General features: G+C 35.3%; 1 protein-coding gene across 1 annotated transcript; it reads right to left on the bottom strand.

The window, feature by feature from the left end:
• Window positions 1-6,611: 6,611 nt before the first annotated feature.
• On the bottom strand, window positions 6,612-9,746 carry LOC107827564 (glycerol-3-phosphate 2-O-acyltransferase 4). The gene is made up of 2 exons (XM_016654719.2): window positions 9,048-9,746; window positions 6,612-7,666 (listed from the first exon to the last, which is right to left on the bottom strand). Exons 1-2 carry the CDS (start codon window positions 9,675-9,677, stop codon window positions 6,788-6,790), a joined length of 1,509 nt encoding a protein of 502 aa, XP_016510205.1. The 5' UTR covers window positions 9,678-9,746; the 3' UTR covers window positions 6,612-6,787.
• Between the last annotated feature and the right edge of the window lie 5,057 nt (window positions 9,747-14,803).

Genomic DNA, 14,803 nt, shown 5'->3' with positions numbered 1-14,803 from the left:
TGGTCACTTCACCTTTGGTACGAGCTTTTCCAAGGCATAGACTATCTGTGTAGGTGATGTCACGACCCAACCGATGGGCCGCGACGGGCACCCGGTACCTTACTCAACCGAGTACCAACATAACATATCTTTCTTATTATACTTTCATTGGCAAATGGGCCAAATGGGTCGTCATGGGCTAACCAGAATAGACATATGAGAATACTCAATATAGGATGACCCAACCTGATATATATAAAAAATATTATACATGTGACATACGGGCCTATAAGGCCAACATGATCATTTATAAACTCAAAACATAGGCCGGCAAGGCCATACAAGCATATGTATACATGACGTCTGTCTAGCCTCTAAGAGTACATACTTATTATAAAGGTCGAGACAGGGCCCCGCCATAACAAACAATACATATACTAATCATACTGACCAAACAAGCAACTCCGGAGCAAATAGAACATCTTTCGTTGAGCTGATAGCCTACTTGGAGGACTCTCAACCTTTCTATCGGGACCTGCGGGCATGAAACGCAGCGTCCCCAGGAAAAATGAACGTTAGTACGAATAATGTACCGAGTATGTAAGGCACATAAATAAGTACATAAAAGATATGGAAGAAATATAGAGTAAATGACTCAACCTGTAAGTCTGGACAACTCTATAAATCATGAAATACTTATAGTGTCATGCATATGCGTATGAATGTCATGTCGTGCATAAGTACATGTGTTGATAATATCATCAAGCCTCTGAGGGCATCCCATCATATCATCTCGGCCACTGTGGGAAAAATCATCAACATATACCAGCTGATCAGGTGGTGGTGCGTATATAACGCCGTAACCTTTTCCCATATCTCATATACATATAATATACCTATATATACGCGTATATAATGCTGTCTGGTCATGGGTCAATGTACATGTATAAATGAATGCAATGCATGAGAAGTACGTCAATAAAATCTCTCGGAACATCATAAGACCATTATGCCTTTGATTAATATCATGAAACAAACTTTATCAACTTACGTATTTTCTGAAACCCATGAACAAATGATAGAATAATAACACATATGGGAATTCAAGAACATAGACATCTCTAATACTTCCATGAATAGAGTCATTTATGGAAGTTGTGCATTTGCTCATTTTGTTCGTGTCGCATAGATCATGCCAAAAAGAAAAAATGGATAGCCTTAACATACCTGAGTCGATTCTCTTGACAATCCCTCTAACATACGTCAATTGCGACAACACGTAACAGCAAGATCGGAGTAGAAAAAATTCGTATGATATTCTTGAGAAAGATTGCACCGTACTCCGTTGTAATTGTAAAATCTCACTTTGATTTGAATTGTTGAAGGTCTTGCGTTGCTTATATGCTATATGCAGATGCATATTAAATGACCCAAATAACGTGATGAGATTCTTTAAGAGTCATAAGACTCTTAAGTTATAGATAATAACGTGATGTGGATGTGGATAATAACGTGAGTCATAAGACTCTTAAGTTATAAATTTCTTATACATGAATATGGGCCCCACTTTATGTGGTGGCTTAACCATATATCCTTCATCTTTGCCATATAATCCATAAGATTTAAGAGTCATAGGTCTTAGGTGGCTTGATGCCACGTTAAGGATCTTATCCAATAATTAACAATCAATTATCTTAATTAATTGTTAATCTCCCACTAAAATTAATAATTATCCGATTATCCACATAATTAAGAATTATTTCAAATTATTTATAATATTACTCACTTTAAACACACCTTATATACCTTACTATCATGGCCATGTGGTACCTTGTATGGTACTAGTCCATAAATACCGGGTATTTTAGCTCGGGCCGTATTTTATCTCAAAATGCCAAACTTCGACGAAATTCATTTTCTTCGATTTGCTTACCTTCTCAACTTCACGAATTTACTCATCACTTGTTTGAAATAGCACAATACTTATAATCTCAAAATAATCTCATTCCCGATCTTACGTTGATTAGCTTACGACGAAACTTTAACGTATGAAAATGCGGGATGCAACATCTCATTTTTTCGAGCTTCCATCAATTTACTTAAGGTGTACTTTCACGTATGAAAACATGGGGTGTAACAGGTGATACGTAAAAATTGTGAGGGGATAATAAATGGGGCATACCTCTCTCATTCCGGTGAGTCCCTGTTCTTGATCAGGGTGGGCCCTCTTCATGGAGAGATGAGGATGCACCGGTGGTTCTGACGTATGGGAGATGACGTTCCCGATTTGGTCGTGCGGCCACGGGGTCTCTTATGATATCATTTCTTAGATCTTTTCTAGATTTTGCTTGCACCGAGGTCAGTCGATGGTTCGGCCCATTGAGGTCATCTTCGTCTGCTCGGACTTTGGCACAATATGCATTATGTATTTCGTCCCAGGTCATTGGGGGATTCATAAGCCAACTTAATAATTTTCTTTTCGCCCTCGAACTATTTCTGCTCAGCCCATTTTGAAAAACCGCTACCGCTATTCCTTTACGATACATTGGGCAAGGTCATTCTTACGCGGTTAAAACGGGCGAGGAAGTCCCTTAGCCCCTATCCTGAAGACTGTTTGATAACAAAGATGTCGTTCACTCTTGCCTCGGCCTTCTTGGCCTCGGCATGAGCCGTTACGAACTTATCGGCCATTTCCTCAAAGGTTTCAATGGAATGTGCGGTCAGTTGCGAAAACCAGGTTAATGCGCCTCCCATGAGGGTTTAGCCGAATTTCTGTAGAAGAATGGAAGATACTAGTTCCTTGGCGAGGTCATTGCCTTTCACGGCGGTGACGTAGTGCGTCACATGATCATCGAGGTCGGTTGTGCCATCGCATATTTTCAGATAGGCCAGGATTTTAAAGGTCTTTGGGATGGCATGTGGGGCAGCACTATCACTGTACGGCTGCTCGACGAACTGACCGGCATCTCTCTTAGGAAATAGCTTGGGGGCGCCCGGTATTTTATCAACCCTTTCCTGGTGTTCTCTCATTTGGTCCCGAAGTGCCTTGTTCTCGTTCTCTATTTCCTCCATCCTTTTCAGAATGGTCGTGAGAGTGTCGTCACCTGCATGTCAACAACATTGTGAGTAATATATGTTATCGTGGGAGGAGGAGGAGGAGGTTAATCATGTTGCTCGTCCATTGGTGGCGTGACACATGTTCTCGTGTTTTCTGCGGCCACGTCCCGAGCGGGCTTATGGAGGACGCTGGTCAGTGTATTAGTTAGCCAGGCCTCAGGGAGCTTATTTATCGCTGGTGGTGCATCCTTTCCCACGGATAAGGAGGTTGTTTTACTAAGAGATTTTGTGACACTGCAGTGGGAAGGGGGTGATCCACCTCGCCTAGGAGAGGCATTGGGCGATGTGTCCTCGTCCACTGTTTCAGAACTTTCGTAGATGATGTTCATGAGATTGGTTGGGAGGTCACTCATTATTCTCATTCTTTTTTCTCTGTTACTTGCCATATTAGATCTATGCATGCAGAGAGAAAAATGTTCTTGTTTTTTTTTTTTTTTACGTTAGTGACTAGTGTCGATTGTAGATCTAGAAGAAACTAAAAGACTTAACTAGAAACTCCCCACAGACGGCGCCAAATTGTTTGACCAAAAAGTGTAGCTTTCGGCTAAACTATTAAATTTAAGTAATAATGGGTTAAATCTTGTTACAGATAATAACTCTAGATGTAAGTCTTAAAAATGTGTGGGAGATAGGGACAAATTCCATAAAAGATTGATGATAATAAGTACAAAACATTCTTAAAGTGTGAGTAATAATAGAGGTGTGACTAGCAATAAATAACAATAAATGACATTTAAGTAAATAGGAGGAATGATTTACCCAATAATGGATGGATTGGACGAATGTTTCTCCTGACAATGATGAATGACAGATAGATCTAAGATTTGCTTGACCAATCCTTGGATCTGGTGAAAAGGTGTGGAATAATATGAGTAGGAATCTTGATAAAAATATAATCTTTGTATTTTTATAAGAGAGAGAGAGTCTTTTTCTCAAAAGGCTTCTTATATGAATATTGCTTCCCCTATTCCCTTTTTTTTTTCCCCATATATACTTGACACATATCCCTAGCAAATCCTAATAGTACAAGTGCAGAGAGTATTTACTAGAATATTCTCTCTAATATTCTATTTTAAAAACTAGCCGTTATTGTTCTTTACACGATGCTCGACCTCGGTCATGGTTGACATCTCGGCCACGAATCTTGCTTCTTCCCTGTCAAGCTCGACTGACTCTTTCCTTAACGTCGTATTACGCTAAATAGCTTTAGGGCAGATTTTGGCCTATACAAGAACGAATAGGTTTATTACAATATAGTGATTACGCGATTTCACGATTTGACAATGATTTTTTCAATTTCAAATAATTAAATGTGCCATGACGGGATGATTATAATGAACAAATACAGAAAATACAAAGTTATTGACACTTGCAGCTTGTTTGGATGGTTGTTACCTAATTGTATTATATCATATTATTATTTTAAATACAATATTTATTTTGATTGTTATTTTGATTTTATTGTATCGTATTGTTAAATTCGTCGTTACGTAACGACGAAAAGCGCCATATTATGTAAATTTCGGGCCCCTCTCGATCTTTTTCTACGTTGAGAAGGGGGAAGGAGTCTAAATCAATGGACATTAATGAACCATCATTGATGGACGTTGCACATGACACGATCAATTCGACTCAAGGTCCGGCGCTAATAGAAGTTGCTTACTTTCCTAGTAGCGAAGGAAAGGGCAGGGCTTTTTTCGTAGTAATAGTGGGCGGGTCTCATGAGATCTATGCCGGCCGTCGGAATCAAACGAAGGTCGAAGGACCATTCGATTCATTAAGGGGCATAGCGGCGCCCTCGCCCGGCGCCATTTCCGGACCTAGCAGCAGACTTCTACAGTGTATCGTATTTTTTCTTCGTAATGTTGCAAGTTTATTTTTCATACTATAGGTGCATGGCATCATTAAACGATGGCAAACGATACCATCTATCCAAATATTATATTTACTAAACAATATAATACAATACAATACAAACTATACGCGAACGTAAACATCGAACGCCTCTACTCCGAACCCTTAATTCAACATCAATCAATTCTTCGTATGTATGACTCAAACTTACGTCAATTAGTTAATCACCCATCCTTCCACTCCCCAATTGACATGTTAGCAGAAAACTTAACTATGAAATCGCGAGTGATTTGCTTTTATCACGATAAAAATGTTTGCTTAATCGACATTTTGTCCCTTTCCTAATAAAAGGTAAAACAAAAATAAACCATGGAGTTCTTATTCTATTTTAGACAGAATAGCCCAGTAAATATTTATATTTGTTCGCGTTTCTCATTCCGGTCCCTGTAGTCAAGGAAGTTTCATCGAAACACTTATAGTTGTTCAAAGTAAGTATTTTGAACCCCTCTAATTATTGATCATGCATATATGATAATTTAATTACTGAGTTGTACAAAATGTGTATATTTCACGCATACAAGGAGCGTGATTATAAAATTTTAGAATAAAAATAAAAGAAATTTAAAAAACATAAATTTCTTTCTCAGTTTTACCCTACTCCCTCCCCTGTTTATTTTTCTCTTTATCCCCTTCCCCTTCCCGTCTTCCCCAAGCCCTTTCCCCATTCAATTTCTTTTTCTTTTTCTTCCCTTCTCTTTCTTCCCCCGGCCCTTGCTCCATTTCTTTTTTGTTCCCTTCTCGTTCTTTCCCCGGCCCCTTTTCTATTTCTTTTCTTTTTCTTTTCAAAATATCTTTGGATGATCTGATTTCCTTTTACATGATCGAGTTATTTCTTTATTTGCCATTATTTTTTGCTTTGTAAATGTTTGTTTGCCATTATTTTTTGCTTTGTAAATGTTTGTTTTCAGTACAAAATCGTGCAATTTGATTGATAGAAATCTTTATTTTTTATTATTAGTGAAATCATGAAGATGGATGGAAAGTAATGAGTGAAGGAATGAAGATTGTCGAAAATAAGAAATGAGTAACAGAATTAGGTTGCTACTATGGCTAGCCTGATGTGTTTTGGAGAAGAAGAAAAATGGTACATATAAGTTATTTAGGGAGAGTGTCGGTGGTGTTCTCTGGTGGCCAAGATGACAGTGATGGAGAAGGTGATGGTAGAGAAGAAAGAAAAATAAAGAAAAAGTTAGAAAAAGAAAAAAGATAGAAGTATTATTTCTTTTTTCATGTAAAATTAAAAAGAAAAGATGATGTGGCATATTTTATATGACGTGGACTCTAGCATCATGTGATTGAGAGACACGCGGCGTCAAAGGGGTTTAAAATAATGACTTTGAACGATTATAAGTGTCCGGATGAAACTTTGTTGAGTATAGGGACCGGGATGACAAATGCAATTAAATAGAAGTGTTTGTTAGGCTATTCTCCCAAATATAAACAAACAAAATTTCGAGATCTTCCTTGCAAGTTATATTAAATAGTTTGTTGTTGAACTACAAAGAAAAAAAGTTATTTTAATAGTCCTGAAATTGCACTTGGGTGTAAAAACTAGAAGACTGAAGGAGGAAAAACACAGAAACAGCAAAGAGAAGTTGGTCTACGCAGAAATTTGATTTCAATTAATATTGTCTGTTGAATACAAATACAGTAACTAATCATATAAAAACAAACCCCTTCAACAGCAGAGTTCTATTAAATGTTGAACACAATTTTACTGGCAAAAAAACCCCAAATCCATTAGCTATATAATACCTCCTCCCAAATGAAATGTAATTCAGGATTTCTTGGAGTACATGGACTCCACTTTGCCATCATTTCCACCAAGCAACATATACTTATCCTTCCTTGTCAACTGAGTGCACTCAAAACCAAGAACACCACCTAACACTTTCTGGACATGGTTTGCTACCTCTATCGCTGATTTTCCACCAGCCTTGCAAGTCATTTCCTTTGGCAATGGTTCAAGAAATTTCACTTCATATTTTGGCCTTGGGTTCATGAAAAAGAAGTATGGATCCCAAAACTTAACCCCGCGGACAGTTGTACCATAGAACATGTTTTGCTTAGAGTCCACTGCAACAGGCACAATCCTATCACTTAATTCTGCGAACAAAGCGCTGAACCTCAGCAGAAATGGCTCGCGACAAGTAGTTCCCTCTGGACACACAACTAGATCACCCTTCTCAAGCAATTTCTTAATCATTGCAGCATCAGCTTCACGATCACGAGTCAAAGCAACAGCTGGAATTGGTGACAAGAATCTGGAGAGCTTGCTCACACTGTATGTGACAGTGGAGACTTTCCTCCCGAGTGCTATAGCAACAATAATAGGATCAAGAGCTGAACGATGATTACACACGTAGAGGTTTCCAGGGGTTCCTGGAGATGGTGGAGGTGGTCGAGGGCCTTTGATCTCAAGCTTGATCCCAACCAATGCATATGTATAACGAACAATGCGCTCTGGGAGAGGGAGATTGAAGTATACACGGAATATAGCGAGACCAAATCCGAATGGCAGCCACATATAGGTGATTAGGGCATTGAGTGGAGTTGGGCGCTGAACCAAACGACCATCATGGAAGATCAATCTGCTTTTCAAGCGATCGAGTGGAACCGGTTCTGCTGATTCGCTAGGAAGCACCATATAACCTTCCTGTTTAACATATATATGTTAGCATAAACTCAATGTAGATCACCTATTAGTTGCTTCGAACTCAAAGAGACTGAGCTCTTGGGTTCGGACTTGGCAGTGATCGGAGGCGTAAAGTTCGGCAAAATTGAATGTATACATATATGTCTTTAGAAAATAATAATATAACAGTAATGAACACCCTATTTACAAAGGGAATTTTGATTCAATCCAAAAGTGCATTCTCAACCTTTAAACCCTTTCTGGTAACATGATCGTTAGAAAGGGCACATAACACAAAGTTCAAATGAAATCTTGGTGCAACGTTGAGGTTTCATGCATTTATTAATTCAATAAAGAAAAACCAACTACTAACAATACATAAATGACCAAACAAAATAGAAATCAAGTCCTTCATTACGACTACTTTTATTCACCTGTATATCAAATCTAAAGTCATATTGACGCACAACTCAGAGTGAAGGACCACTGGAATTCTGCTAAGTGGCTGGTAGGAGAGTAAATGCTTAGGCCCCTCACAATTTACTTTCACGTGTTTATCTCACCCACCGCCTTAAATGGTACGTAACCAATTACCCACATAGTTATTTACTTTATTGAAGTATAAAGTTGTAAGTAAATCAGTATCGATTGGAGGTATTATTCTTCTCTTTGTTGATTCTTACAAGAAATCAAAGATAAGGTCCATTTTAAGAAAAATTATCAGATCGATAAGAACTCTTCACGTTACCTACTTGAGAATATAATATATCCAACAATAGTATCACAAGTTTAACGTCCAACCGTGGCCACAAAATTAGATATGTTTGGTTAACAACGTACGTCAGCACTAGTTGAACAAGCTCTCATAACACTTATTAGTATTAATACAATTTGCTAAAAGCATAAATGGAAAATCTAAACGTCAGAGATTTAAATTTTGTTAGATTTCCCATATATGAGACAAAAGCTTCATTAACAGAATCACTAACTGTGTGTAAGATTCACATTTATAGCATTTCAGTATATCAATCTAAAAGTTAATGCAAATAAGTACACATTATCAAAGAATAATAAAAGATTTTAGATTTTCCTTTAAGGAAACGAGCAACAACAATAACAACTACAACAAACCTAGATTAATCCATAAATGAGGTCGGGGATGATATTATGTACGCAAACCTTATAAAGGTCAAAAAGTTATTTCCGACATATTTCAGGCTCATCGAATTTAAGGAAACTGAAATTATACTAAATAAAAAGTGCCAGAAATTACATTTTTTTATAGTTATTAAATCGTGGTTAAAGAAAAAGCTTCTTCACACTCTCCAAATACTATTAGTGTCATGTAACATAAAAACAGAGGAATGAATAGCAATTAAAATTTATGCTAATTAATTACTACCTTGCAAATGGACATGAAATCATGATCAGACTCACGATCACCCATTCCAATATCAGGCATTTCTTCTCCAAATTCCTTCAAAATTGACAATTTCTTCCATTTCCCAACCAAAATCCCAGGACTCTTCACAAACCCAGTAGCTCTTTTAGTCTTCGGATTCACCTCAATCTCTGTTCCAAGAACTTTATCACCTCCCAAAAAATCCTTGACAAAGGGCTCAACCATAATTGTCGGATTAGCAGTAACCACAACTTTCCTCTTACACTTATCAAACACCTCAAAGCTTTCTTTCCTCACGTCTGAGGCATAAAATCTCGGGAGAACAGCCCGCGAAGCGAGCTCGATATCTCGGATTTTAACGCCAGCGAAAGAGATGTAAATGAGCATTTGTATAGCTAATGCTTCGGATACGAACACGTATGCGATGGCTATGAGAGGAAAAGAAAGGAGAAGAATAAGTCCCCGGAGAAAGCTGCCGGCTTCGATAGCGACTAACATGAAGTAAGGGAAAGATGAACGGGAAATTAAGAGGGTTCCGTCGAGATCGGCCGCTACGGAATGGTGGTTCACGGCGGTGGTATCGCATGTCGTCACCGACGGGAAGGATTTATTCGGTTTTGGAAGTGACATTTTGTTAAAACTCCGGAGAGAAAGATGGAAGTTATTTGGTTTTTGGTTTGTAAGAATGGGAGGGTGAGGAGAGGGAAGGTCTGGTTTTAAATGAAGGTGGTTGAGAGTGAAGTTACTTAAAAGTCCTTTAGGATGGTTTTTACAGTTGGGAATTCTTGGATGGAGGTTAGTGAAAAGACAAGAATGACCCTTGAGTTTAGCGAGTGGGGAGGATGAGGAATTTAATGCTTCAATTGATAAAATTTTGTTGGTTTGGTGTTTGGTATTACTTTTTGCATTTTTCGTGAAGATAAGGATCAAATTTGCCTTTTGACTTTCTCACCGATATATGAGAATTATCGGATTCGAAATTATTTACTCCATGTTTTTTTTTTTTGTGACTTCTTTTTTAAATATTTTAAAACTAAAGTTTGTATATTTACCCATTTAGAGATCATATTTATAACAAGAGTTTTTAAATTGGTATAAATACTCTTTTTTTTAATGCTAGTCATTGATTAATGATGTAAACTATTTTAGTTTGTTGGAAACGTGAAAGCAGACCTCAATGTGTTTACCTATTTTGGGAAGTGATCATACCTGATTTGCCCTGATTAACAAAGTTTTACTAAATTAGGAGGGACAGAAAGGAAATGATCAATACGAAGTGTGAAAGAAACTAACTTGTATTCTTATTTGGAAAAATATTATTGACACTCAATATTTGCATCAAATTATATTAAAGTGCAAAAGAAAGTAAGTGAATTGGATTTTCTCTGAAAAAATTTACTGACATTAGATAGCTACATCAAATATTTTTTAACAAATGATTGAATGTAAAAAATATATGTCATGAATTTATTAGTTTGACGTAAATATTACTATTTTTTCTTTATTTCTTTGCTTGCCAAATTATATCAGCAATTTCTTATTCAGATTTGGGAATATTTTCTTGACTCACTTCTCAACCAACTCGACTTTTCCTTCATGTCCTTCAATTTCATTATCAACATTACTTCTTTCTATTTATTCATGCTATTAATTGCAAAGCTGTCAGGTCGGTGGCCATTTATTATTTTTGGCCAATGAACTTATAGTAGTAATCCGAAGCACAGGAGTAGTATTTTTCTTGAATATATGTTTTAATTTATACATCAATTATCAAGATCTATCCTCTACTTTGGTAAAAAGTAAAAACCAATTAACCCCCCATAGAAATATCAGACGCCCATCCCCTTTTTATCAGTTGAAGTTAATGATGTTAATCTTTAGCATATTTGTACCTGTTTGTGTGTGCATCTAAAAAAATATCTTTGGTGAGAAGCGGTCTTTATGCATTAATTTCTGGAAAAATGATACTGTATAGCCGCTCTCAAAATAATAGTCGAAAAAATATATAATTTTTGTATATTTTTGTATGTTACATTCAAAAAATATATAAATTTTATATATTTTTTCTACTACCGAATATAAATAGTTTCTGGCGCGGGCTAAAAGTGAAAAAACCCCTTAATTTTTGATTATTTTTTTTTCCATATAGTTCTAGGAAAATATATTAACATTGGGGTGCAAAATGAATTATTGCCATATGCGTCCTTAGTAATAAAGAAAAGTCACTGTAATAAAACATCAGAGTAAAGGAATGTCTTACCTAGTTCTTTTCTCAAATGAAAGCATGCATTTGTTATAAATAATATTGCCGAGCAAAACATAAGGGGAACAGAACCAATTACTTAAAATATCCATTACCCATTGTAAAAAGAAACGTAGGCATATCAATTTACCATTACAACAAGAAACCATAGTCTTCATATGTAAAACGTATTCCTCATTCAGTTTATCCTTTTAAACTTGAAAGTAGTAAGTCTTGGTTAGTTATATCAACATGCCAGCTACTGGATTGAAACCTTTTTTTTTCCTGGTTTCCATTGGTGCTTTTATGAACATATGGAAGTTCAATAAGTAGGTCAGGTTGGTGTTTCTATTTGTATTTGTAGTTGGCTAGCTATTTATTAGACATAGGCTTACTTGTTTCAATGTTCTACAACCATATTATATTAGACTTTTTAGTCTTCCTATTCCAACAGCGCATATGATTACGAGGGTTAATTTTACCGAACAATAAACGCCATCCAACTATCTTTCAATTTTATAAAAGTCACTCAATTATTTTTTGTTACTTAAAAGTAATTCAAGTTTACCATTATCACTTAAAAGTCACTTTGGCTCAAACTCCTACCCAAAAATCTGACATGACATAAAATTTAATGAGAAAAAATCAAACATAAATGACACATTAGGACCATACCCACTTTAGATTCATTTCTCCTTAAACTCGAATTTACCCATAACCCAAATGGATTTTAATACTAAAAGAAATCACCGTTTCCCTTCTTTCTCCTAATAAAATACGCACCTACGACCACTCTTAACACTTCAGGGTTTTTAGAAAAAATAAATTTCTGATGAACTTTTGTTGTAGCTATTTCAAAGAGATTAAGGAATGCGAAGAGAAAAATCGTGTCTAATTTTGTGGTTGATGTGCAAAAAAAGAAGTCTAGAGAATTTAAGATAATTTAGGTCTTGTGAATTTCTTTTGGGTTTTGGCGTAAAGATATAGTCTTAATGACACATCATATTTTGTCTTTCTTGTCTAACTATTGCTATAGGCTCTCTGTAATTGCAAGTGTATTGACAATTTTTGTTATGCACTTTAATTATATGTGATGCGTAGGTTTTTTGTTTGCTGGTGTTGCTTAATAAGCAACATTTTAAAATTGAATAGTAGTTTGTAAAAATTATAGCCTTATTATTCTTGTCTGCTTATGATACATTATATGTTATATAAGATGAATACAATAATATTTTAATTTCAGTAGAAATTTAAATGGACACTATGGAATAGACAAGGCAAGAACTTTTTAGTATAAAATCATCACGAATTGGCATTTTTAACGGACAAAGCAAGAATTTTATAGTATAGAATAAATATTCTAAGTTGATGTGGCATTTTTTTTTTTATTGAAACTCATTTGAATTACGAGTTAAATCGAATTTAAGGAAAAACAGATCTAAAGTGTGTATAGATTCATTTATGCTGATGTGACATTTATTTTTTAGATTTTTTTCATTAAATTTTATGCCATATCAGATTTATGGGTAGGGGTTTGAGCCAAAGTAACTTTTAAGTGACAATGGTGAGTGACAAAAAAATAGTTAGAATGACTTTTGTGAAATTGGGAGATAATTGAATGACCTTTAGTAAAATTAAGCTTGATTATAATTAACGGAAGCGCTCTACTGCTGTGCCGTTGGATGGGAAGGAAAATTCATCCTGTAGTTTTACATTTATTCTATTAAAATGTAGCTTAACCCTGTTATAATAAATTACTTAATTAAATATTTTACAGATTACCTATGCACGCGTATTTAGCTTAGATAGTTACTTATACTAGTTGGTTTTCAAATTAAATGATAATGTATAAAAAAAAAATTAATTACTCCATTCGTGTATAATTAAATCCTAAAATAATGTAGATACAAATGGATGAAGCAAAGAACCAAGAGCGATTTGAAGCTTAGACTTACTGAAGGAAAAAAATATTTCTCCTATTTCGTTTGAGCTCCATTATACATGACGTAAAATGTCTTCTGTTTTTTTTATGAGAAATGAATTGTTGTTCTCAAAAAATAAATTTAGATGATATTAAAAACAATTTTAATTTTGGAATTGAAGTCCCACCATGTTGACATCCAGATGAGGTCCAAATTAGCAAGATCACAAGATGAACTAGCTAGTGGGGAAATCAATAAAATTTGTGGTGAGAGACATAAACATGAAGTCTAATTCAGTGGAGAAAAGGAAAATTTTAAAGTAGTTGGGCAGCAATAGATTATCAAACCAGGAAGTTGGGACCCCAAACATGTTTTCTTGTTGCTCTCATTAATTGACTATTGTACGAGTCATTTATTAGATGCACCACCAATAACGATTGTGATAATACTTTATTATTCTTAATTAGAGATTTCAGATTTATGTTTTAGTTATAAAATTGTCTTTATTATGAACCATTTTATACCCTAATATGGAACTTTCCCGTAAAAATTCGTATTTAATTGAATTCAAATGTGAATACTGAAACATGGGTGGAAAACCAAAAAAAATATATAATTATTAGATCAAAGGTATATTTTGGGTTTTTGACTTTGGATACTCTATATTATATGGATGCAGCAGCTTCCCACCTCCACCAACTTCCACCTATATGCCATTTGCCTCCTCCACTAATCCACTTCAGCTCTCATCCTCCTCTATTCTTATTCATAATTTTATTTATTCTCGTCTTTCTTTCAACTTCTTTACAGATAAAGATATAATAAAAAAGACAGCTTCAAAATTATTAATCAGTGGGTGCGAAGTTTTACTACATTATATTAATAATTCATGTGTCAGAATCGAATTGCATTTAGTGTCTTCAAAGACAACGAGTACACTAAATGTTGCTGAAAAAATGGATTGTCCATGGTTACAGAGGGTGGATCTAGCCCTTTCAGCGATGAATTTATGGGTACTCAATATTTTCGACACGAAATATATATATATATATATGCGAAACCCATTAAAATTTTAATAAAATATTAAATCTAAATCTAAAATTTTAAAGATTCAAATCCGATGAGGTACGTAACATTTAACATTTAAATTTAAAGTAACTGTACGGTAGGTATATCTATAGATGGGTCCAATTTTTGAAGGCTGCAATTGTAAATGACTAAAGATTTTACTCCTCCTAGTGGTTTTGCAAATTCTTTGAGGTGTGAAGTACAAGGAATTTTACTCTTTAGTGTGAAATGGAATTTAATTTAGAGGTGCATGGACTTTTGTTACTTTTCATGAAACTTTGAGCCTAATAGGTTTCGTGTTATGCAACTGAAGAACGTTCAATTGAGATTTTATAATGCAATTTCATTCTTGGTTCAACCTTTAGTCTCTAGTTATATACCACGGTCCATGAATCCCACGAAGTGTATTTTCTTAACGTATTTTTTTCCCCTTCAAATTCACACGCAAGTCAAGTTGATCCAACTTGAATATTTAACAAGCTTCAAATCATGGTTGAGTTTAAAACGTTTGCTTAAAAAAAAAA

This window comes from Nicotiana tabacum, chromosome 19, assembly GCF_000715075.1.
Source record: "Nicotiana tabacum cultivar K326 chromosome 19, ASM71507v2, whole genome shotgun sequence".
NCBI lineage: Eukaryota > Viridiplantae > Streptophyta > Magnoliopsida > Solanales > Solanaceae > Nicotiana > Nicotiana tabacum.
Note: the sequence above shows the minus strand (reverse complement) of the source record. Positions and strands in the feature narration are given on the sequence as shown.